Below are 24,496 nucleotides of genomic sequence, written 5' to 3' on the forward strand. Positions count from 1 at the left end.
ATTTCAATGGAACTATGGAAACAGATATCAGATTACAGTGGATAGAACAATGAAGAAAAGCAGATGCATACTTTACTGTAGATGAAAGAAATGATCTTTTCTGACATTTTCTAGGAGATATACCAATGACTTTATATGAGGCTTCTAGATTGTTGAGGTCCTTTAATAAATGTATATTTAAAAAGTAGCTATAAAGCCAACATTAACCATGTTCTTTAAAATGCAGTTCCCCTAAGGTAGGAGAAATGGTCCAGTGGTTTAGAACACCTGTGCTTTATCAAGGACCCAGGTTCAATTACCAGCACCAACACAATGGCTAACAGCCATCTCCCCAGGCACCAAGTATGCATATGGTGCACTGACATACATGTAGTCAAATCATTCATACACAAAAATAAGTCCTATAAGAAGTGATCCTGAGATCTAGTTTGATCTTAGCAGGCATTACTTTTCAAATATTTTAATTAATCTGGCTGTTTAGGCTACTCCTGCTTTCCCTATCATTCATTTCAAATGTCACGGGTTTAGTACTTCCTAAATTTCAAACATTTTTCTTCCAGCAAAATATGCAAATCAGAAAGAATAGCAACCTTACAAATTCCTGACAGACATAGGCAGGTATCTGAAGGGAGTACAGGTGCCCACTGTACATGCTCCTGGCTAAAGCAACAACCCTTCCACTTCCACCCTTGATCTCATTCCCCTGGCTACTCAAGGGCAGATTTTCAGCAATTCTGCCCCGTCTGGCATCACCAGTTCTCTTTACAGGACTGGTATACTCTGTTAAAAGCGTGCTTGTCTAATTCTTAAAGCAAAAGGAAATAAAAGGAAAACACTGTTTCTACCCAGCTTCTGGTGAAGGTCTTCATTTGTTCCTGCCCTCAACTTCAAATGCCCTAGAAAGAGCAGGTCATACTTGCAAATTCTATTTTCTCCCATCCTCTTTTAAAGGCATTTCAGAAGGGACGCAAGTACACAGTTCTTATCTAGGCCACCAGTAAATATCTTGTGAAATCCAATGCCATTTCTCAGTCGTCATCCAATCTACCAGAAGGATCTGGGACAGCCATTAGTTTCTTGCCCCCTTGTGTGTCTGTATTCTGCTGCCTCTCAGCTCTCACTGTGATTTTGGCTTACTACTGCTTTTCTGTCTGTCTTCTAGATGCTGGATTCTCCCAGAGCTCAGGCTCTTTAGGGGTTTCCCCCTTCCTTCTCTGCACAGCGCTCGGTCCTTTGGTGATTTTTATCTAGTCTCATGGCGTTAATTCTAGCTAGATGCCAATGATCTCAAACTTTTCTCTTTAGCCTAAAACGCCTGAAACATCAGAAGCTGGTATGACACTGCCTGATTGACATCCCAGCTTAGAGCTCTAACAAGCACCTCGATTTTATTGTTTCCTGACCAAGTTTCCTTCCTAAGTGAGAGGTGACGCCATCTTTCCAGCTAACGATGCCAAAGTTTTGAAACTGTCTTTGTCCTCTTCTCCCTTTTTACATTGCTCATCTGGCCATGCAGTCAAATCCTGTTTGGTCTACTATCAAACTACATCTAGAATTCTACACTTCTCACTAACTCCATTCCCACATCTTAGGAATACACTCCAATGAGGAGTGTTTTTTTTTTCTCCTTCACAATCTCACCAAAAATGTTCTTGTCAAGGCTATGAGTGATGCTCTTCAGGTTATCATGTCTCCTTGCTCCCTTCACCCCACTGGAGTACAATGGTCAGATTATTAAGAAGTCAGTCAGATCTTATCATTTTCTTCAAACCCTCCAGTGTTTAGAGTGAAGCATCCAGCCCCTCCTACTCAGAATACAGGCCTGTCGGCATCTATAGCATTACCTGCGAGCTTGTTAGGAACAGAATCTCTGCCTCACCTTAGATTTTCTAAATCAGAACCCGCATTTTAATAAGGTCTCTAGACAATTCATTGGCACACTAAAGAAGCACTCACAGGGCCCTCTGCTTCCCCTCATCCTTTAATTGGCTGCTGTAGTCACACTGCCTTTCTAGCTTTTTCTACAAAGTAAGAAACATCCTTACTTCTAGGCTTTTGACTTGATTGCTTCCTCTGCCCACAAAAATCTTCCTTAGATAATAACATGCGAGTGACCTGACTTCTTTTGGGGAGAGAGCACATTACTCAAGCCACATCCTCATTAAATGCTTTCTTGGTCACTGTCTAAAACTGCTCTCCTAAATCTTCCTAGTCCCTCCTTCCTACGTTATCTCTCAATCCATACTTCCTAGTCACATGGCTAGTGTTCTACTGACTTATCCTATGTACTGTCCCATTTTTCTGTCAGAATTTGAGCTATAAAAGGATGAAGAAACAGATAGGCATGGTGGCACCCGCCTTTAATCCCAGCACTTGGGAGGCAGAGGCAAGAGGATCTCTGTTAGTTCGAGGTCACCCTGGTATACAGAGTGAGTTCCAGGACAGCCAGCGCTGTTAAGACAGAGAAACCCTGTCTTGAAAAACTAAAAACCAAAACCAAACTAAACCAAACAAAAAGGATGAAGAGGTGGCCCATGCCTGTAATTCTAGCACTCAGGAGGCACAGACAGAAGGAGTGCCTCAAGTCTGAGGATAGCATGATCTACAGAGTGAGTTCCAGGACAGCTTGGAACACTCTCAGGTATACAACTGGAAAAAATGTTGCTTTGAGACAGGAGTTCACTATGTAGCCCTTGCTGGACTTGAACTCACAAGATCAAGTCACAGAGATCTGTCTGACTCTGCCTCCCAATGCTGACCTTAAAGGTGTGGGCCACCTTGCCTGGCCACACTGAATTCTTTTCCTGAATGAACTAATGGTTACTAATCTAGTAACTAGGCAGCCTTTAGAAAAGTCTAGGAGAACAATTGTATTTAAGCAGTGAGGTCAAAAGGCAGAGATATTAATGAGGTTGAGAAATGAATGTGAGGAGAGAAAACAGGATTATATAATGAGTTATTTTTTAAATAAAGACTATAGAAATAATTCATCTTTGGGATTAGCTAGTACTTGAATGTACTAGTGAATCTATTTCTTCTTTGGCTTCTAAATATCAAGAAAAGATAAAAAAAAAAACCCTCAAGTGAAGCCAGCCTTTAATCCCAGCACTTAGGAGAAAGAGGCAGGTGGATCTGAATTAGAGGCCAGCCTGATCTACAGAGTAAGTTCCAGAACAGCCACAGTTACATAGAAAGACCCTTCTCAAAAAACCAAACCAACCAGTCAAACAAAAAACAAACAAGCCCCCAAAGCCAAAAAAACCCAAATCAAAACAAAACAAAACCCACCTCTCAAGTGGACCAGAGAATTTTAAGACAAGAGGTAGATGCTGCTAAGTTCTCTCTGAATTCCTTTATAGGTTTGTTCAATGATTCCATGGAAAAGGGATGGAAGAAACTGTAGTATAAAGGAGAGCGGGCCCTTTGTTCCATCCCGCCTGGCTAGCTTATACCCGAAATAACCACACGGAAATTGTATTAATTAGATTACTGTCTGGTCCATTATATCTAGCCTCTTCTTGGCTAATTCTTACATCTTGATTCAACCCATTTCTAATAATCTGTGTAGAACCACGAGGTCGTGGCTTACCGGTAAAGATTCAGCATATCTGACTCTGGCGACTTCACGGCGGCTCTCCCTGCCTGCCTTCTTCCTCCCAGCATCCAGTTCTGTTTTCCCCACCTAAGTTCTGCCCTATCAAAAGGCCAAGGAACCTTCCTTCTTTGATCAATGAAAGAATCACATAGAAAGAAGAATCTTGTACACCAAGAAACAAGAAGTTGGTTAAAGCGTCAAAACATCTTTTTTTTTTAATTAAAAACTTATTTTTATGTGTATGGGTGGTTGTGCCTGTGTGTATGCCTCTGTATCTTATGTATACGAGGCCCTCTGAGGCATCAGATCCCCTGGAACTGGAGTTGCAGAAGGTTGTTGAGCTAGGAATGTGGGTGCTGGGAACTGAATCTAGGGGTTCTGGAAGAAGAGCCAGTTTCTAAGCACCATGAACAAAGAACCATATTAAAAAGCTAGAAGTTGGGCTGAAGGGAGGGCTCAGTGGAAAGAGCGCTTGAGGCAGAGTTTGGATCCCAGCACCCATGCAAACACTGGTAATAGCCCTGTGCATACCTGCAACCCCAGCACTGAAGGAAGCAGAGGCTGCACTGGGGCTTGCTAGTTAACTCCCTAGACAAAAAACTAGTGCATATCCCACATGCATGTACAAACCACACACATCTAATCTCTGGGGAAAAAAATTAATAACTGCGGCAGCTTACAAAGAAAATACATTTGAATTTTAGAGTATTCCCTGTACCAGGTCCACCAGGCTCAGAGCACTGGCAGAAGGCTGAAATCACATTACAAAGCGGGTTACAATGGCTCTCTTTGAAAGGCCCAACAAATGCATCTTCTACTCTTATGGTATAAAACTGCCTCGTTAGCACCTCATACTTTGTCAGAAACTGTGTTTTGAAGCCTCTGAAGAAGTCCAATGTTCCAAAGCAGCTGCTTACCCAGATGCAGCCAGATCATTACTCTCCTTGGAGCCGTCTTCATCTGCAAAGAGGGGCGGCAGGGTAGAGCTAGTCATCAAGCTTTCCATCTCCCTGAGAGGAAGAGATAATCATAAAAAATTAATGGCTTAATTACTTCTGGTCCAAGTTCCACTAATTTAAAGACCTGCCTTTCTTAGCTTCAGTATATCAGCAACAGAATAGAAACTGACCTAAATGTTTGTTTTCTTGACTTGGACACATCAATTTAAACTCTGTGGTTAATGGGCTTTTAACCACAGTCTTTATCAACTAACCAGACTTAAAAACAAGTTGAGGGCTTAGTGGGTAAGTAAGACTGGCAGGTGTGCAAGCAAGAGGACTGAGTTTAATCCTCAATGCTCACATACGGTTAGGCACGGCCCCGCAGAGTGCCTATAAACCCAGTGCTGGGAGAGGGGGCAAGCAGGAGAGTCATGGGGCTTACTGGTCAGCCGGACTAGCTGAAATAGTGAGTTCCAGGTTCAGGGAGAAGCCCTGTCTTAAGGGATTATGTAGGGAAATGATAGAATAGGACATCTGATGGTCTTCTCTGGTCTCTGCATGCATGCATGGATGTGTACAAGCACATACATGTGTATACCCCACACATACATACACCACACACAGACACAAATAAAAACAAGTCCAGTTTTAACAAGCAGGACATGCTTTGGAAAACTTTTTATTCATCCTCCAAAGTGTTCTTTAAGAAAGTAAAGCAACTTTTTGTTTATTGTTATTGTGTGCGCAACACATGTGAGACAGTTTGCACGTAGAGGCCAGAGGCTCTCCTTCCACTGTGGGTCCACTGTGAAGAGGCCAGAGGCTCTCCTTCCACTGTGGGTCCACTGTGAAGAGGCCAGAGGCTCTCCTTCCACTGTGGGTCCACTGTGAAGAGGCCAGAGGCTCTCCTTCCACTGTGGGTCCACTGTGAAGAGGCCAGAGGCTCTCCTTCCACTGTGGGTCCACTGTGAAGAGGCCAGAGGCTCTCCTTCCACTGTGGGTCCACTGTGAAGAGGCCAGAGGCTCTCCTTCCACTGTGGGTCCACTGTGAAGAGGCCAGAGGCTCTCCTTCCACTGTGGGTCCACTGTGAAGAGGCCAGAGGCTCTCCTTCCACTGTGGGTCCACTGTGAAGAGGCCAGAGGCTCTCCTTCCACTGTGGGTCCACTGTGAAGAGGCCAGAGGCTCTCCTTCCACTGTGGGTCCACTGTGAAGAGGCCAGAGGCTCTCCTTCCACTGTGGGTCCACTGTGAAGCCTGCACAGCAGGTACTTTTACCAGCTTCACCATCTCCTCAGTCCTTCACAAGTCTTTGTTTTGTGGAGATTTTTAGGTGGTGTGACCCACAATCACCGAAAACCTTGAGCAAGATATTTTGATCAACCACTTTTAGCTAACATTTCAGCAGCAGACAGATGAAGGTACTGATTTAACTTCCGAAGTTGTTGAGAGGGATTGAGCTGAGCGTACTTCACAGACAGAGAAAGGCTAAGACAGCAAGTGTTCTGGGTATTGCTATATATACAGTATTGTTGTTACAACATTACCAGCTCTTAGTCCCACATGAATCATGCTTGGATCAAATGGTGACAAACCAAGCCCTTAAAAAAGGAAATAGTGCAAAGGAAGTAGAGGATGGAAGGCATACTGATGTGGTTCTGAGTCAAAGAAACCACACTTCCAGGTCAGAGCCGTGCAGCACTTCACTGTCATAACCCACAACATAAATAGCGTGCACCTGGTGCAGGAAACAGCTCCGCTTAATTGAAGAAAACAAATAAATCACAGGAACCTGAGGTGATCGGACTGCAAGGATAAAAGGACAAAGTGATAAAGAGAGTAATTTCATTTAGCATATCTCTACAGAGAAGGATTTTTCCCTTTCAAGGTTTACCACCAAGGCCTTCACCCCATACAGCTAAAAGCAGCAGCAGCCAATTCATCATGAAAGTGATATTCACACAAAACATTCAATAGTGACCCCAAACATCAGCCACTTAAGTGGAACTGCGAAGCACTCAAGAGAGAAGGCCTCAATCAGTGGGCGAATTGAGAAGTAAATGATGCGAATTCACTGAGGAGGCCCTTGGCAGTCCTCTCAGTGCTGCTGCTAAGGGGCTCTAGTGAGGGGCGATTAAAGGCGACCACAGCAGCCACAGTGAGTAGGTGTTCATCCCACTGGGGGAAATAGGCAGAAACTGCAGGGGACACCGACTAGCATTCTTAATGTTCAGTGGAGCAGTTTACTTCCCAAATACTAAAACTGACGCTTTATTTCTTGCTCTTACTTAATTTCACTTCTAAATTTATTATTTAGGAGACTAAGATCCATAAATAGTTGAATGTGACAAAAAAGCTTCTCTGCATTTATCTTATGAATTATGGCATACAGAGTCTAGAAGGCTGAGGAAGGCATTCATTCATGTGATGTGCTGGAAGGCCTAAGAACCATTTTCAGTTTCTTCAAGACAAGGTACTTACAGTAGAATGGCTCTGACAAATACTACAGAATTCCATTTGTTTTCTAGAGTGATTCTAACTCAAATGTACTTACATTTTAATTCATATTATATAAGACCAGATGAAAGCATGGGCTTTCGGGGTTACTAACGCCAATGTACCTGATTCCTTCCCCACAACAAGATAGATACCACGGACTGTACTGAAGAAACAGTCACATAGCCTCCAACCTAACAAGGACTTGGTTGATTTATTCCTATAAGTGTCCCTAGAAGTCACTGGCCTCTCAAGAACCTTGAAACTGGGCATCTGAAGCTTTTGGCATTGCTCCCTCATCTCAAAAGGAGAGACATTATTTGGTAGGGAACAAATGAAGTGTTTTTTTCGTTCACTATGTCAACATGGCCCTCTTAAGAGTGTTCACCAGATATCTTTAGTCATTTTTTGAAATGTAGAGAGACAGCTGGATAACACAACCTTAACAACATATAAACAGAGCACATAAACAAAGGAAGTTCAGAGAACACACATTTCTTCTTTTCCCCCCACACTCTTAAGTTTGTATTACTCAACCCATATGGCTTCAGATACATTTTCTTAGTGTTACTGAGCAGTAAGGTCCCTAAGAAATGAGTAATAAAGTGGGTGGAAGATAAAGGGGCCAAGATCAACAAAAGAAGGAAATGAAGAAAAGCCCAGTGAAACCCAGAGGCTCTAAAGTAGTTCAGTAAGTTGGAAAATAAAATGATTCTCAAGAACATGCTCGGGTCCCATGGGAACGAGCTCTCATCTAGTCCATCAGGGAGGGGTGATTCAAAGTGAGTCACGGCTACTAAGTCACTGGATGCCAAAAGCCCTTCAAGTGCATCATCTGTGCCTGATAATGGACCAGTACAGAGGTCACAGTGAGCTTTAAAATCCCATGCAAGGCATTTAAGAAATTTAATGAATGCTACTCTGGAAGGAGCAGGAATTGTGTACAAAGGCAAAGCAAATACACGAATTTGCTTCTTTGCTGCAGTTTACATAAATAACACGTAAGATACTTCCTGGCAGAGGGACCTACTCGAATCTGGCTATAGTCCTAAAAACTCCTATTATTTCGAGGTTTATGCTTTGAACTAAGTCTGTATCTTAGCTTTGGAAACCTAAAAACTCTCTCTATACTAACTACTCACTTAGCTAAGAACTAATTTAAGATTTCTTTTCTTTTCTTTTATTTTTTTTTTTGGTTTTTCGAAACAGGGCTTCATTGTAGTTTTAGAGTCTGCCCTGGAACTAGCTCTTGTAGACCAGGCTGGCCTCGAACTCACAGAGATCCTCCTGCCTCTGCCTCCCGAGTGCTGGGATTAAAGGTGTGTGCCACCATGCCTGTCTATTTCTTTGTCCTTTTATAGCTCAGTGGATATAGCATTTTCCCCACAAAGAATGAGGATCTATGTAAAAATCTAGCAGATGTGGCAGTTGGGAGGATGAGACAGACTCCTGGGGCAAGGTGAAGCTAAAACTAGCTGAAACAGTGAGATCTGGTTCAACTGAAAGACAGTCTCAATTAAAAAAAAAAAAAGAAGAAGAAGAAGAAGGAGAAGAGGAGCAAGCTACCTAAATTCAACTTTAGGCTTCTTCATTCATGCATACACATATGCATGGCCACTTATACACACATGCAAACAGGCACACACCACAAACAATAGCAAGAGGAATGTAGCTTTGGTTAATAAAGGGCAACAAAAAAGGAAATTGGATGAAGTTTTAAAAATGTTCTTGGACCTGGGAGAGGCTTGGCAGGTAACAGTGCTTGCCAACAACTCTGATGACATGAGTTTAATCCTAGAAGCCATGGTGAAAGACAGATTCAACCCCTGAAGGTTGTTCTGACCTCCACACACACAATGTGAACACGAGCACCTGAAGGCCAAAAGTGCCTATTGTGTGATCCTTGATGATCGAATTGGAGTCCCAGAACCAACAAAAAGTTAGATCCAGTGGTGTGCATCTATAATCCCAGAACTCCCACAGGAAGATGGATGAGAAATGGAGACAGTAGAACTCTCTGGAAGCTTAAGCTTATTTATTGGCAGTTAACCAGGAGTATACAGGGTGGCAGAAACAATGAGAGACTCTGCCTAATAGAAGGAGCAAACTTCAAAAGTTGTCCTGTGACCTCTCCATCTGTATTGTGGTACATGTGTATCTACATCCACACCCCTCCTGTAAAATAACCAATAAAAAAGGGGAAAAAATCTCAACTCTGTACCACCTGCAAAAAAACCCACTTTAAATAAAAAGACATATATAAAAGGAAAGGGGGTAGATAAAAGTAAACCATGCTAACAGCAATCAAAAGGAAGCTGAAGTAACTAATAATAATTTCAGATTAAAAATGTTTGCTCTGAAAAATAAAATGTCAAAGGAATGAAAAGCAGGTTTTAAACTGAGAGAAATATTTATATAAAACACATTGTAAAAACACAAAAAAGTTAATAAAAGAACAATTTAAAAATGAACCAAAACAGGCAGAATAGAACCTTATCAAAGAAGATAGACAGATGTCAAATAAGTACATATGATATGCAATGTCATATGTCACTAATCAACTGCAAATTAAAACTACTACTATTAGAGGTCACAGTCCAAAACACTGACTAAATTAAGTGCTGACAAGGACAAGGAGCAAGACTAGTCTCCTCCATTATTATTGGGAATGCAAAATGGTAGACTTGGAAGAAAATTTAAGTTTCTTACAAAAGGAAATATACTCTTACTGTATGATCCTGCATTCATGATCTTTGGTATTTGACTAACTGAATTAAAAATTATGTTCATACAAAACCTGTTAGCCATCGGTATTTACAGTAGTTTTATTCATAGCTGCCAAGCCTGGATATAATCAAAATATCCTTCAGTTGGTAAATAAATTGTGGTGTAACCCAACAATGGTATGTTATTCAGTAATATAAAGAATGAGGCTGGACATGGTGGCGGTACCTTTAATCTCAGCACTCAGGAGGCAGAAGTAGGGGTGGATCTCTGTGAGTTCAAGGCCAACTTGGTCTACAAAGTGAGTTCCAGGGCAGCTAGGGCCCTGTCTCAAAAAACTAAAAGAAAAGAAAAGAAAAAGAATGAGCTAGTAAATCATAACAAGGTGGGGAAAAAACAATACATATTACTAAGTAAAAGACATCAATATGATGTCTACATACATACTGCATGAGTCTACCTATCTGATATGCTAGGAAGTAAAAATAAGTAGTTGTTGCCAGAATTTGGTGTGGGGAACACCACACCAAATGAAAGCAGAGGATTTTCAGGGAATTGAGACTGTCCTGAACAGTAATTCAGTGGGAGGGAAAGATATCATTCTACATCTGTCAACAATCACAGAATGTATACCACCAAAAGTAAACCTTGATGTGAATTATGGTGATGTGACAATTTGGGACTGACTGCAACAAATGTACCATTCTGAGCAGGATGTTAACAGTGGGGTTGGCTGTGGATGATGTGTGGGGTTAGTGAGTACATAGAATTCTACTTGCCTCTTTTTTTCTGTGAGCCTAAAGCTGCCTAAAAAAGTAGAGTTCATTCATCTAAAAAATTCTGTATTATATAGTTAACAATGATATTATTTATATATTTTTTTGGCATATAACCAGATTGGGCATAAATACAACTGACTTTGCTATGCACACACATTAAAGTGGAAGTGAAAGTACAAAGACTTGCTAGAGCATCATCTACCAGCTGTGAGCACTTAGCTAGGAACATTCAGTAGGCTGTAGGCATTAATCAGTATGTTTTACAGTGGGGACGAGAACACTGCTAATCCCACTTGGCAGTTAACTGGGGTTCAGTTAAATGAAATCCAGTAAAGAACTCTTTCGTTCGGGTTTTAAATGGGGATGAGAAGAAAAAAGATAGAACCAGGTAACCTGGGACGGCTGAGCTATAGGGAGACAATCAGTATGGGCACAGCTGGTCTTGGACCTCAGTAGCTGAGGGTTTGCCTAGCATATCAAAGGCCCTTAGTTAAAAAGAGAAAAAGAGAATAAAGAGAGAGATGGCATAGTTAGGTGTGGTGGACATGCTAACCCCAGCACTTGAGGGGCTGAGGCAAGACAATCACAAATTTGAGGCCTTGACTTGATACAAAACAAACAAAAACCTGGTGTGGGGTGTGTGTGCTGGAGAGATGGCTCAGGGGTTTGCAGAGGACCCAGGTTCAATTTCTAGCACCCACACCACCACAGCTTACAATTTCTGTAATTCAGCACCAGAGCCTCTGACACCCTCTTCTGGCCTCTGTGGGCACCAGATACCACATAAACACGGTGAACAGGCACAAGACCCACAAACCAGTAAAACAAAACAAAAACCACCAAACAGAGATTTAAAGCACATGCTTTCCATCCGAGAAATTGGGAGGTGGCACTGTAGAATCAATAGTTCAAGGACAATCTCGGTTATATAATGAGTTTGAGCTATACAATGTGATTTTGCCTCAAAAAATTAAAAAAACTAAGCTGGGCATAGTAGTGCACTTTTAATCCCAGCACTCAGAGGCAGGTAAATTTCTTTGAGTTTGGGGCCAGCCTGGTCTACAAAGCCAGTTCCAGGACAGCCAGGGCTGCTACACAGAGAAACTCTCGTTTTGAAAAACCAAACCCAAACCAAACCAAACCAAAATAACAGAAAGATGATGGCTGGGTAGAACAGATAGAAAATAGGGCTCCTATTTCTAGAATTCCAGCTTAGGCTCCTAGGACCATTACTGGCAGGAAACCAAATCATTCATTTATTCATCCATTAAACAAACATTCACTGTCCACCTACCATTCTAGGCTTTTCTATACATTGGGAATAGATACAATGACTGTAATAGGCAAAACTCCCTACTCCCGTGGGAGTCACAGAATCCTGGGGAAGACAGACCAGAACTACTGAGTAAAATGAATGGTGTTTCATAGTGAGAAACGCTTAATAAAGAGGCAGAGAGAAAGTTTAGGGGCTCATGGAAAGGGGTATTTTATACGCAGAAGCTAAGAAACCTTCAGTGTGGTATTCTTTGAGGGAAAGAGTTAAAAAGACACAAAGGGAAACTATGTGAGGTATGTGAAGAAGGAACAGGTCAAACCGGTGGACAACTACTGCAAAGGACCATCCAGTGCAGCTAAAGGTGGTGGCAACTGGGGCTGGACTGAGTCAGCAGCAAAAATCAGTAGTTTGAGAGCTAACCACAGCACCAAGCTCTGAAGCTTATATTAAGGAATTTTGGCTTTTATTCTGAGAAAGGAAGTTACGCTAAGTAAGGCATGAGATCTAATATTTTTATAGGATCATATTGGCTGTGGGTAGATGGAGAAGGAAAGGGGTAGAGATCATGTAGGAAGCTTCTGTAAGAACCAGAAGGGTAATGGAGGCTTAGAAAGAAATACTAGTGTAGGTGTGAAATAGTTAGATTCTTGATATATTGCAAAGGCGGAACCAGCATGGCAGTTAAAAAAAAACAATTAGGAATAAAATCTATAAACCGTGACCTATGTAAATATTAATTGTGGTCTGCTGATCTTATTAATAATTAAGAGTACTCTGTACTGAAAATATACTACTTGTAAGTTTTTTGAAGGAAGACAGGTATTTTGCCACAAAAGAAACAACTCAGCTGCCATCTACTACAATGCCTGTAGCTCCCGCATTTTCAACAAGCCCGTGTTGCTTCTATTTCCTGTGGGATCCAGACTGTGTTTGCTGCCAAAGTGGGCAGCTCTGCTTTACAGTATTTTACAGTGTGCAGTCTCTCTCAGGCTAGAAATGCTGTTCTTCAAAACCAAGAAGGAAAAGAGGCCAGAGGTAGAAACATAGCTAAAGCTGCCATCTTGTTTAGGATGTTTAGGAAATAATAGTTTTGCCAATTTAGAAATCAAGTATTTTCTAGGGGGGCTGGAGAGATGGCTCAGTGGTTAAGAGCATTGCCTGCTCTTCCAAAGGTCCTGAGTTCAATTCCTGGCAACCACATGGTGGCTCACAACCATCTGTAAAGAGGTCTGGTGCCTTCTTCCGGCCTGCAGACATACACACAGACAGAATATTGTATACATAATAAATAAATATTTTAAAAAAAGTATTTTCTAAAAAAACTATGAAGGTACTACATAATAAAAATAAACTCCACACTCCGTTTCTTTCTAGACAGGTGAATTCCTGTACACCATCATGAACCCCCTTTGGTGGAACCCTGTTACTATTAAGACACAAAATGTACTGGAAGGAAAAAAATCCCCATGGAAGGAAAGGAAGCAGTTTTTTTTTTTTTAAAAATCAGCTTTATGTAAGGCACTGTGCTAACAGGGAAAATAAAAACACCACTTTACTCTGCCAAAGCAAAACTTACCATTTTACAACATGGTATTGTCTTTGGAGGTTATGATCCATTTGTCTGGCTGTTTTATGGTGTCTGTTGGTCTCAAACTGCCCTACCTACATATCCTATCTAAACACTGCTTTTATTAGCAGTAAACAAGGAAGTAAATGACCAAGACCAACTTGGACCCACAGTAATCCCATAAAACTTGGCATTCCTTCCTTAGTGTGGAGTACCTTCCTCATTTCCTGGTATACTCTAGCAGTAAAAAGGCCATGTGACAGCAGGGATGTAGCTCAGTTGACACACTGCTTACTTAGCGTGCATGGAGGCCTGGTCTTGTATTTATCACACGGAAACTGACCACACTCGCACAGGAGTGTAATCTCAAATTTGGGAAGTGGAGATAGGTAGATAAGAAATTCGAGTGACCTTGGTAGTACAACAAGCGCACAGCCTTTTATAGTGATACTTCACAATTTAGAGACAGGCAAACAGCTAAAAAGTATGTGGAAAGGTGGTAGCAGCTGATGTGTGGAAAGGTATATATTTAAGTACACGAGCGTAACAGGGATAAGATACAGAGATAGAGATGAATCCAATGACTAAGTTAAACAGCTGAGGTGACCTTCAATTATCACTGAGCATTTACCAGTGCACTGAAGGAGACAAAGAACAGCTGAACAAACTATCTGACAATGAATAGTTAGCCTGGAGCACTTAGCTAATAAGAAATCCAGTCTCACGATAAGGAAGATAACACTAAAACACTGGCTCAAGGCTGGGATTTTAGGAAGGCAACACAAGAAAGCAGAAGCAACACGTAGGTCTCAGTAAGGAACCGTGAGACAAAGCTCTAGGTGCAAGAAACAGCCTCCTCTATCTTCTATCTTACCCACATTTGCAGGGCTCATCTCTGCAGCGGTGAAACAGCTGAAATGGAGAGGTGGGAAAATATTTCTTTCATAGGCAAGAAATTCTAAATCTTTTACTGTTTCAAAAGCCAATTCGGCCTGGGATATAGCTCAGCTGTCCAGCATGCATGAACCACTTGGTTTAATCTCAGCCACTTCATAAAAAGTGCTCGGTGGTTTAAGTCTGTTATCCCAGCATTTAGGAATAGCTGCAGGAGGAGCAGAAGTTCAAGGTCATTCTTGGCAAAACTGAGTTTTGAGCTGGCCTGGGAAACAGAAAACCCTGTCACAAAAGAAAACAACAATCTAAAAAACACTCCGAAGGACATTGGGTAATACGGTTGCCCTCAACCAAAAGATAGAAAAACAAATGAATTTAGCAACAAGGACGCAACAGTACTGTGTTCACTAGCATTACAATAAAAATGGTTTTCTTCAAAAGCAAACAGGCCCAAGTGCAATGTGCTTAATAGTTTAAACTGGTAGAAACACCCTCCATCACTTTTGCTTCTAAATTACAAAGAAGACAAGTGACTAAATAGCCACAAATTCAAATTTGATGTATTGAAAGCGTTTAGAATATTGGTTTGCCTGCTCTGAGGTCTTACTTTTCACACAGAGAGAAACCTCTATGGTTTGTAAGCTATGGATTTAAGGCAAAGACTAAAACCACATTAGCTTTAACTCTAACAAAAGAATAACAACACTAATTTGGTCACTCCAAGAGTCTTCATAATTTCTGTATTTACTAAAATCTGCCAGAATATGTATTTTTGGAGTTGTCTAACCAGAACCCAAAGGACTGGAGGCAGCAGAATGGTTTGTCTAGCTCTTCTCTCTATACGAAAACACATCCATTTACTTGTGTTAGCATGTCCTTTTGTCATAAACTGAAATCTACTGCAGTCTCACAGAGAGGATTTCCGGAGGACTGCTGTGCCCCACACCCCCAAATGTAAAATGGGTCATTTTCCTCAAAGGGATGTTGTAAAAATGAAATAAAAATAGTTCATATGTTCTGCAGACAAGAACACAAAAGCTACTTTTTAACTGCTACAGTGTCTTCAATGAAATATTTATGAGGAAGTATATTATAAACATACATAAGAAAAAAAGATCAAAACAAGCTCCAGAATGTTCTAAACAAGTTAAATTAGAAGGTGGCAGAATTATGAATAATTAATTTTCAGTCTTTTCATGTTCTAATTTTCAGAAATACTGTTGTTATTTTAATAAAAGTGGAAAGTCAGGTAAGGTGCCTGTAATCCTAGCACACAGGGGGCTAAAGCAGACTGACTGCTGTGAGTTCAAGGCCAATAGGGTGCCAGGAAAGAACCCTGACTCAAACAACAAATTGAAAGATCAACACTACCATCACAATTGGAGACTATTCATTTATGGAGATGTGGTCACACCTAACACTGCAGACTAGTCTTTAACTCTATGTACTTAATAAGTTCTTGAACTTCTGAGTCTCCTCCTTTCAACTCCCTAGTGAAAATATACTGAAATTATCCTGTTTTTTTTTTTAACTTTCTAAAATTTTATTTATTATGTATATAGTGTTCTGGGCACTAGATCTCATTATAGATGGGTGTGAGTCATCATGTGGTTGCTGGGAATTGAACTCAGGACCTTCGGAACAGCAGTCAGTTCTCTTAACCTCTGAGCCATCTCTCCAGCCCTATCCTGTTTTGTTTTTTTATTTTTTTAGTGGATTTGACCAAAATGCAAATATAAAATTCTCAAACAATGAAAAAAAACACCAAACAAATCAGAAAACAGTGTTTCCTCAAAGAAAAACTATAGTCAGTACATTTTATCTAGTAAACGTTATGGCTTTGAATCACAGTCCACAACAGGTGTGGCTCACTAGCAGTTTCCTGACCTGGAAGCCTACTATTGCAGGGAGAAATGTAAAGCATACTATAACCAAGAGTCAAAATTTGGAGTTAAAAAAAAAAAAACAAACAACTAATTATGAAAAACCCAGCCAGGACAATGCATTTTCTTAAAATATTTAATTTTGAAAATTATAATATAGCTGAGGTTGGTAAACATGCATTAATATTTCACATTCTAAGTGTGTACCACTATGATTAGTTTATAGTGCTGGAGAGCAAAGCCAGGGCTTCATACACGCTAGGCAAATATGCTACTAACTGAGCTAAATCCCTAGTTCCAAACTAATTTTTGTTTTTGTTTAAATTAAAATTTAACTTCATATTCAACATGAAAATACATTTAGAAATATAAACATGCATTGGACACAGAGGCAGGAAGATTTAAAGTTTCCGGTCACCTCAAGCTACATATCAAGTCCCTGCTTCACCCAAATCAAACCAAACCACATCACAAATGTATATGCACACAATTAAAATTCCTCCTTTAAAGTTTTATTTATTGGGCTGGAGATGGTTCATAAGTTAAGAACACAGTCTGCTCTTCCACAGGACCTGCATTCTCTCCCGACTCCTAAGCTGAGGCTCACAGCCACCTTTCATTCCAGCTCCAGGGATGCTGATGCCTGTGGGCAGAAACCCGGCCCACAGCAGTCTGTCATGCTGCTGCCCTCCGAGTACACAATCAACATGAAAGTGGATTTCAGTGGTGGCCTACATGATCCAAACAGCACAAACCCTTGTTGACCATCTTTGGAAAAATAGCAAACAAGAGAGAGGAGGGGAAGTGATTGACATTTTTGTGATTGTTTATTATGATTAGCAATAATCTATCCCATCCTAATTGATACCCTCACAGTTAACACATTCCCAATTCAGTGCAATTACCTACTTGTTCACAGCTAATGCCAAAAATGTAAAAAGTTATAGAAGAAAATAGTACAATTCTATGCATTATCACCTTTTGGGCATATGAAATATTGAAAATACACATCATCTAATTAGTTAAGACTAGTTTACTGTACAAATATCATTTATTTATTTATTTATTAAATGTACAAATATCTTTATGACCTTGGGCTAGGCAAAAATTCCTTTCAAAAGAAGGCAACAAGCCACAAAAAGGAAAAGTAACAGGAGTTTACTAAAGTTAAAAATGTCTATTCTTCAAAAGTTCCCGTGAAAAGGAGGGCGAGATACGTTATAGACTGAAGTTACATCTGTAATAAACATATTCAGTAAAGATTCATATCTAGAATATAGAGAAAGTATACAAATCAAAAGACAAGTAAGTCAATCTAAAATAAAAGATATAAATCAAATAAGCATTTGTAAAAGAGACTACACAATAGATCAGTAATTAGAAGAAGATACTACTATATATCTAAAGTAGCTAAAATAAAGCAGAATGTCACTACAGTGTTGGGCAAGGATGGGAGAAATTTTCTTCTCAATAGGAAAAAAAATTTAAAACTTAGTACACAAAGCAACAAGTTTCATTATATTAGTAAACACGTACATCCATGCAAACTGGTTATATTTACCTCTCCATTACTCTCTGCCTCCACTGCCACTATCCCATTTTTGCATTCATGTCTATTTTTAAAGTTAGATCCCATATGAAATCATGTGATATTTGTTTCCCCTTCCTTCTCATTAGTCCCCTCCTTGTATAACCCCCTTCAGTTTTTATGTCCCGTATATCATTTCCTTTTTAAATATAAATTCTGTATATGAGAAAATGTGATGTCTTTCTGATCTGGCTTACACTGCTTTACATTATGATCTCCAGTTCTGTCTATTTTCCTGAATGGCATAATTCATTCTTTAAGGTGAAGTAAAATTTCACTTTGTGTGTATGTGTACCACATTTTCCTTATCCATTGACCTATTGATGGACTGACTGTGAAAGGAATCACAATAAACGGGCCTGTAAGAGTCTCTGAGGTTTGTTGGCTTAGGTTCCTTCAGGTATACCCAGAGGCAGTAAAGCTGGATCATCTAGTGGTTTTCTGAGGAACTTTCAGACTGACTTTCTTGTCACTATGAATTTAAATGGGCCTATCCCCTTAACAAATCATTTAACCAAATCTTCTAAAACATACTTTTCCTATCAACCACTGTTCTAATTTCATTTATTGCCTAGTCCTTGTATGGTTCTTCCAGGCACTTGACCTGACTGGAGAAGGTGAGGGAATGAAAGAAAGGACAGACACAGTACAGATAGAATCAGGTGGACTGGGCTCTCTAGCACCTGGAAGCAAGCATGTTTATTATACACAACTGAACACGGAGAAGGACTTATTGCATATAGCTGAACAAGGAGGCTGGTTTGGCTATTCTTGGCAGTAGTCTCTGTAGGGGCGCAGTCTTCAGGTTATACAATGGGGGTGAGGGTGAAAGCTATGGTGGACACTTTCCGCACAAACTATCAACATCAGTGCATGAATCAGAGGAAGGCTTTGCCATCCCTTTGAGCTTTAACCTGAAGGGGCGCTGGCTGGTTTGACCATTTTCCTCATGGATATGATGCTATGGTATTTGACTGACTATGACCATCTCAACAACATACATTCACTCAGGACTTCATTCACCCAGGGATTCCTCCACACCCCACAATTTCTGTTGCTTTGATAAAATAATCTAACTAAAAGCAACATAAGAGAGGCAGGGTCCATCTGGCCTATAATTCCAGGTCATAGCATAATATTCAGTCAAGAGAGATCCGTACTTGCTTCCTATGCTCAGTTAAGCTTCCTGACTCTTACTCAGCTCAAGTACTAGCCCATTAAATGGTGGTGCCCACATTCATGGTGGGTCTTCCTTCCTCAATGAACAATCAAGAAAATTCCCCACAGACCTGCCCAAAGGCCAATCAGTCAGTGGGTTTTTTCCCCTCCCTCAGACAGGGTTTTTCTGTGTAGTCCTGGAATTCATTCTGTTGACCAGGCTCACTTCAAACTCACAGAGATCTGCTTGCCTCTGCTTCCCAAGTGCCAGGATTAAAGGTGTGTACAGCCACCACCCAGTTGTGTGTGTGTGTGTTTTTGTAATAAACCCCCAAATCTGTCCCTAAGAAGCGTCTTCCCTGGATTCTCATCCTGTTGGGGGTGGGGGACATACCAACTTAGGTTTCTGTGCTTTTATCATTTCATATTTTTGCTCATTCACCCTTCTCTCTATACCTCACTGAACTTTAGATTTTAAGTTTTGTTTCAATTTGAGCAAATAACCAGCTTGTAGAAATTTTATTTTAAATAGGAATTTAAAACGTGTGTCAGTATCTGTAGCTGGCTATACTACATGTGTGTGTTCATAAGCATAAGAAAGAAGAAGGGCCACTGTTGAACATATTAGAAGATGAGTCCCAAGGCGTGGCTTACTGGATTTGGCCAAGCTCACCCACTAGATGCTTAGACTGGAAGGATAGAAGCGGCATTTCTTACACAAAAGATAAGTTGGTAAAGCTGGTAGCAATTATTTTGAATTAGACATTTGGAAAAAGGATGAATAAATAGGGAAGTGACCATGCCTAAAGCAATGAATTGTAATGGACTTCTTGAGCAAACATAAAAGCCTGACCTCAAAGAGACAACTGAAGATAATACAAGTGTATATTTTAAGGAATTTAAAAGTTTTCACAAAATTCAACTTTAGGAGAGAAACGTAATGGTAAAGACAAAAATGAGGTTTTATTTTTTAAGGTAGAGGCTCATGTAACATAAGCTGGCCCCAAACTCACTATATAGTCAAAGATGACTTTGAATTTACTATTATTCTCCTGCTTTCATGTTCCCAGTGCTGGGACCACAGGTATATGCCACTCCCATGTTCAATTTATACTGTGCTGGAGATCAAACCAGGGTTTGTGCATGTTAGCAAGCACTCTACCAACTGAACTACATCCCCAGGCCCAATGTTCTGTTTTTTATTTCATAGACTGAAACAATAATTGAGACAGAATTAATTCAAGGTTACCGGCAATATGAATTATACAAAGTAAATCTTGACTCCAAATGTAAAATGTATTCATTTCATGACTCTGGGGAAATTTTGAGGCAGCATATGAACTGAGAATAGGAAAATTTGCTTTTGGCTGTGCTTTACTGTACTCTGAAAGAAAAGGTGCCATGAAACTGATGGTTCTGTGAAGTTGGCATGCAAATGTGGACTAGAGAACACGCTTAAAGACAATGAAGATTATACATCAGACTAACCAAGGAAAGTATCTACAAGTAGTGTCATCAGTAACACTAACTTGAAGGCTTACAGTGAATGTGGCTCAATGATACTCTGATTTAATGAAGCTAAAGACGGGAGGATATGCTGAGTCTACCAGCTGACTTCTTGATTCCCTGAGCTACTGGCTTTTTTATTTGTCTAACACTTGGCACTTATACTCTAGTATCAGGAATCTCATCATTTTATGCTGTGATTTCTCATGTATCTTTGTTTTCCTAGCTTCCTCAAGGACCTTGGTTCTCTTACTATCATCTTAACCTCTCTGGTAACAAAGATTATTACTGTTATTTTTTTTTATTTCAGATGTAAACACATAGTAGTTCTAAATGAGACCAAAACCAAACAAAGCTTGTAAGAAAATCTTTCATTAATTTCTGTCTTCCTTCTAACCACTGTCCCTCAACTTACTTGAAAGACCACTTTAAGCACTGCTTCTATCCAATCTGAAACCTATAGTAACCAGGTTTCTAACTTTATGGAATAGTTATCTGTTATCTACAGCAGTGCTCCTTTCTCTGGACTCCTGTGTGTGCATGCATGTGTCTGCCTGTTCTGTGGAGGCCAGAGGACTGTAGGGATAAGTTCCGCCCCTTATGGGGCGTGTTTGCCTCAGGCTACTGTTTGCCTATAAATTTGGCAAGCGTGCTCCCATCGGTCCCTTTCTGCTTTCCTGGTCTCTGCAGGAATGGTGGTTCTGTAAGTCTATTTCGCCATTAAAGCTATATATATTTTTACAATCTGTCTGCATTCGTTTATGCCGTTACATTTTGGCGCCCAACGTGGGGCTCGAACCCATGACCCTGAGATTAAGAGTCTCATGCTCTACCGACTGAGCTAGCTGGGTGGCGGTGGTGGCGCAAGCCTTTAATCCCAGCACTCGGGAGGCAGAGGCAGGCGGATCTCTGTGAGTTCGAGACCAGCCTGGTCTACAAGAGCTAGTTCCGGGACAGATTCCAAAACCACAGAGAAACCCTGTCTCGAAAAACCAAAAAAAAAAAAAAAAAAAAAGATCCAGATCACAAGTGTGCCCTCTTCCATAGTAATGAATTTCTCCTTAACAAGAGGACATTCCTTAGGTGCTATCCACTTTCTTTTTTAAGTCTTACTTTTGGGGGGTGGAATGATGGCTTTTAGTGGTTAAGAGCACTTACTGCTCTTCCAGAGAAACCAAGTTTAACTCTTATGTTAGGTGGCTCATAACACTATAACTCTAACTATAGGAGATCCCATACCTCTGGCCTCCACAGGCATCTGCACTCATGTATAGAGACACAAACATATATACATGATTCAAATCAATTAGTTATTTTAAGTATATGAGTGCTGTGGAATAATCCTTTTGTACACTGAAGATTTGTCACTTGGATTGGTTTAATAAAAAGCTAACTGGCCAGTAGCCAGGCAGAAATTATAGGTGGGACAACCAAACTAGGGGAATGATAGAAAGAGGGGCGGAGCCAGGAGAGACACCAGCCAGCTGCCAAGGAAGCAGGATGTGTAGAAAATGAGGTACAAGCCATGTGCCATGTGGCAAAGCACAGCTAAGAAATATGGGTTAATTTAAATGTAATAGTTAGGTGGTAACAAGCCTGACCTACTGGCTGGGCATTTATAATTTATATTAAGTCTCTGAGTTAGGTATTTGGGAGGCAACTACTGGTTATTTGGAACAGGTGGTCAGGACAGGAAAACTCTGCCCACATGTGAATGTTTTGCCTGTATGCACATATGTGTACCATGTGCCTATGTTGCTCAAGGTGTCCAAAAGAGGAACCAGATCCCCCTGAAACTGAAGTTATAGTTGGTTGTGAGCTGTCAAGTGGGTTCTAGAACCAAATCCTGGTCCTTTGCAAGAGCAGCAAGTGTACTAAATCCCTGAACTATTTCTTCAGCACGCCCCCTTTAATGTGTGTTGATGTGTTTATGTTGTGTGTATATGAATATTCATTTGTATGGAAACTTGTGTATATGAGTATGGTGCGTGCATCTGTAGATCAAAGGACAACCTTGGGTGTCAGTCTTCACCTTCCACCTCATTTGAATCACTGTATCTTAATTACCACTGCATAAATCAAACTAGCTGGTCTATTAGCTTCCAAGATTTTTCTGTCTCTGCCTCCCATCTTGCTGTAGATACAAAGGGATGAGGGATGAATGCTATCTCATCTAGCTTTATGTGACTTCTGGGGATCTGTTTTCCAGTCTTTATTCTTGATAGCATGTACTTAAAGACTGCGTCACCTCCCCAGCCCACTCTCCCTTTCTTCCTGCTTTTTCAGACAGGGTAACTCACAGGGTCACTTACTGGTCTGGAACTCACCAAGAAATGAAGTTAGGCTGGCTATCCAGTGAGTCCTAGGAATTCTTTGTCTCCACCTCCCCAGAGCTAGGATTATATGACTATGTCCCACCCTCCATCCCCTTTCGTAATTTTATAGATTCTGGGTATCAAACTCAGATTCTTATATGCTTGCAAGGCAAGTACTGTGATGGAGGAGTTACTTTCATTGATTAATAAAGAAAACTTTCTTGGCCCATTTGATAGGCCAGCCCTTAGGTGGATGGAGTAGACAGAACAGAATGCTGGGAGGAAGTGAGGCAATCGCCATGCCTCTCCTCTCTGGGTCAGACGCGATGAAGCTCCAGCCCAAGATGGACTCAGGTCAGACATGCTGAATCTTTTCTGGTAAGACACCACCTCGTGGTGCTACACAGATTACTAAATATGGGTTAAGCAAGATATGAGTTAGCCAAGAAGAGGCTAGATATAATGGGCCAGGCAGTGTTTAAATGAATACAGTTTGTGTGTTGTTATTTCGGGTGTAAAGCTAACCATGTGGGAGCCGGGCAGGACAAAAAACACGCAGCCCGCAGCTCCTTCTACAGTACTGTACCAACTGAGCTATCTCCCCAGTTTAACGACTACTTTTACTCTAGTTTCTAAATGGCATTTGATGTTGTAAATGACTCTTCAAATTCATTTCACAAAAAAATACTTATATTTCCTATATATACTTCTTCTTTTTAATGCTCATTGGTGTTTTGTTTGCATATATGTCTGAGTGAAGGTGTTGGATCCTCTGAGACTAGAGCTACAGACAGTTGTGAGCTGCCATGTGGGTACTGGGATTGAACCTGGTCCTGCGGAAGAACAGTCAGTGCTCTTAACCCCCACCCCCCATATACTTCTTTTTGTTGTTGTTTATTTGTTTTTTGAGACAGGGTTTTCCTGTGTAGCTTTGCAGCCTGTCCTGGAACTCACTCTGTTTGTTGATCAGGCTGGCCTCTAACTCACAGAGATCCTCCTGCCTCTGCCTTGACTGCTGGGATTAAAGGCGTGCGCCACCATCGCTTGGCTATACTTCTTATCTACATTCTTGCTCCCTCCCATCTCTAAGTATTATTTTAACCTTTGCTGATCTCTGTGTTTCTTCCTGGTGACTTTTCTTTGTTCCATTGTTTCAACAGCAACTTATATAGCGGACGTCTAAACCCATCTCTTTTAAATTCTTAGCCTGAATCTGAAATGGACTGTATTCCTTTGATGTAGTATAGAAATTCACAATGAACACACAAAAAAATGGAATCCATATTCTTTCTGTTAAAATGTGGCCCAGTGCCCATGTCTTCTAGAGGGCACTTTCTTTTATTCAGGTAAAAACCCAAACGTCCTTCCATCATAAACAATCCTTCATCAAACCCCCCACCATGACTGACCTTTTCTTCTAGGTCTCATTATTGTCACATTTAAAGTCTTTTCTTGCCCTGATTATTTAAACAGTCTCCTATTTGTCTGACTTGTTTCTAATCTGCTTCCACAAAGCAGTCAATAACCATATTAAAATATAAATGCAATTATGAATGCCAATCCTTATTTAAAATCATTCTAGTATTCCACTATCCACTGCTGTCATGTGATTTTTTTTTTTAAGATAATGGGTATTGAGCAGAGGGCCTCCTATGTGCTAGGCAAATGCTCTATATCTGAGTTACATTAATTCATAGCTCCTCTTTTTTTTTTTTTGCCTATTTTTGGAGAAAGTGCCTCACTAAGTGCTCATGCTGGCCTTGTACAAACTCAGCAG

The 24,496-nt window shown here is 40.6% G+C and overlaps 1 protein-coding gene across 2 annotated transcripts in view; it reads right to left on the reverse strand.

The window, feature by feature from the left end:
• The window catches only part of Hmg20a (high mobility group 20A), an 83,966-nt gene that overhangs the window by 27,425 nt on the left and 32,045 nt on the right, over positions 1–24,496 (reverse strand). For both annotated transcript variants that reach the window (XM_075965830.1, XM_075965831.1), the window contains exon 2: positions 4,513–4,605. In XM_075965830.1, the coding sequence (XP_075821945.1) occupies positions 4,513–4,601 (89 nt within the window). In that variant the 5' untranslated portion in view covers positions 4,602–4,605. The remainder of the gene's footprint in view (positions 1–4,512; positions 4,606–24,496) is intronic.

This window comes from Microtus pennsylvanicus, chromosome 3 (assembly GCF_037038515.1).
Source record: "Microtus pennsylvanicus isolate mMicPen1 chromosome 3, mMicPen1.hap1, whole genome shotgun sequence".
Classification (NCBI taxonomy): Eukaryota; Metazoa; Chordata; class Mammalia; order Rodentia; family Cricetidae; genus Microtus; species Microtus pennsylvanicus.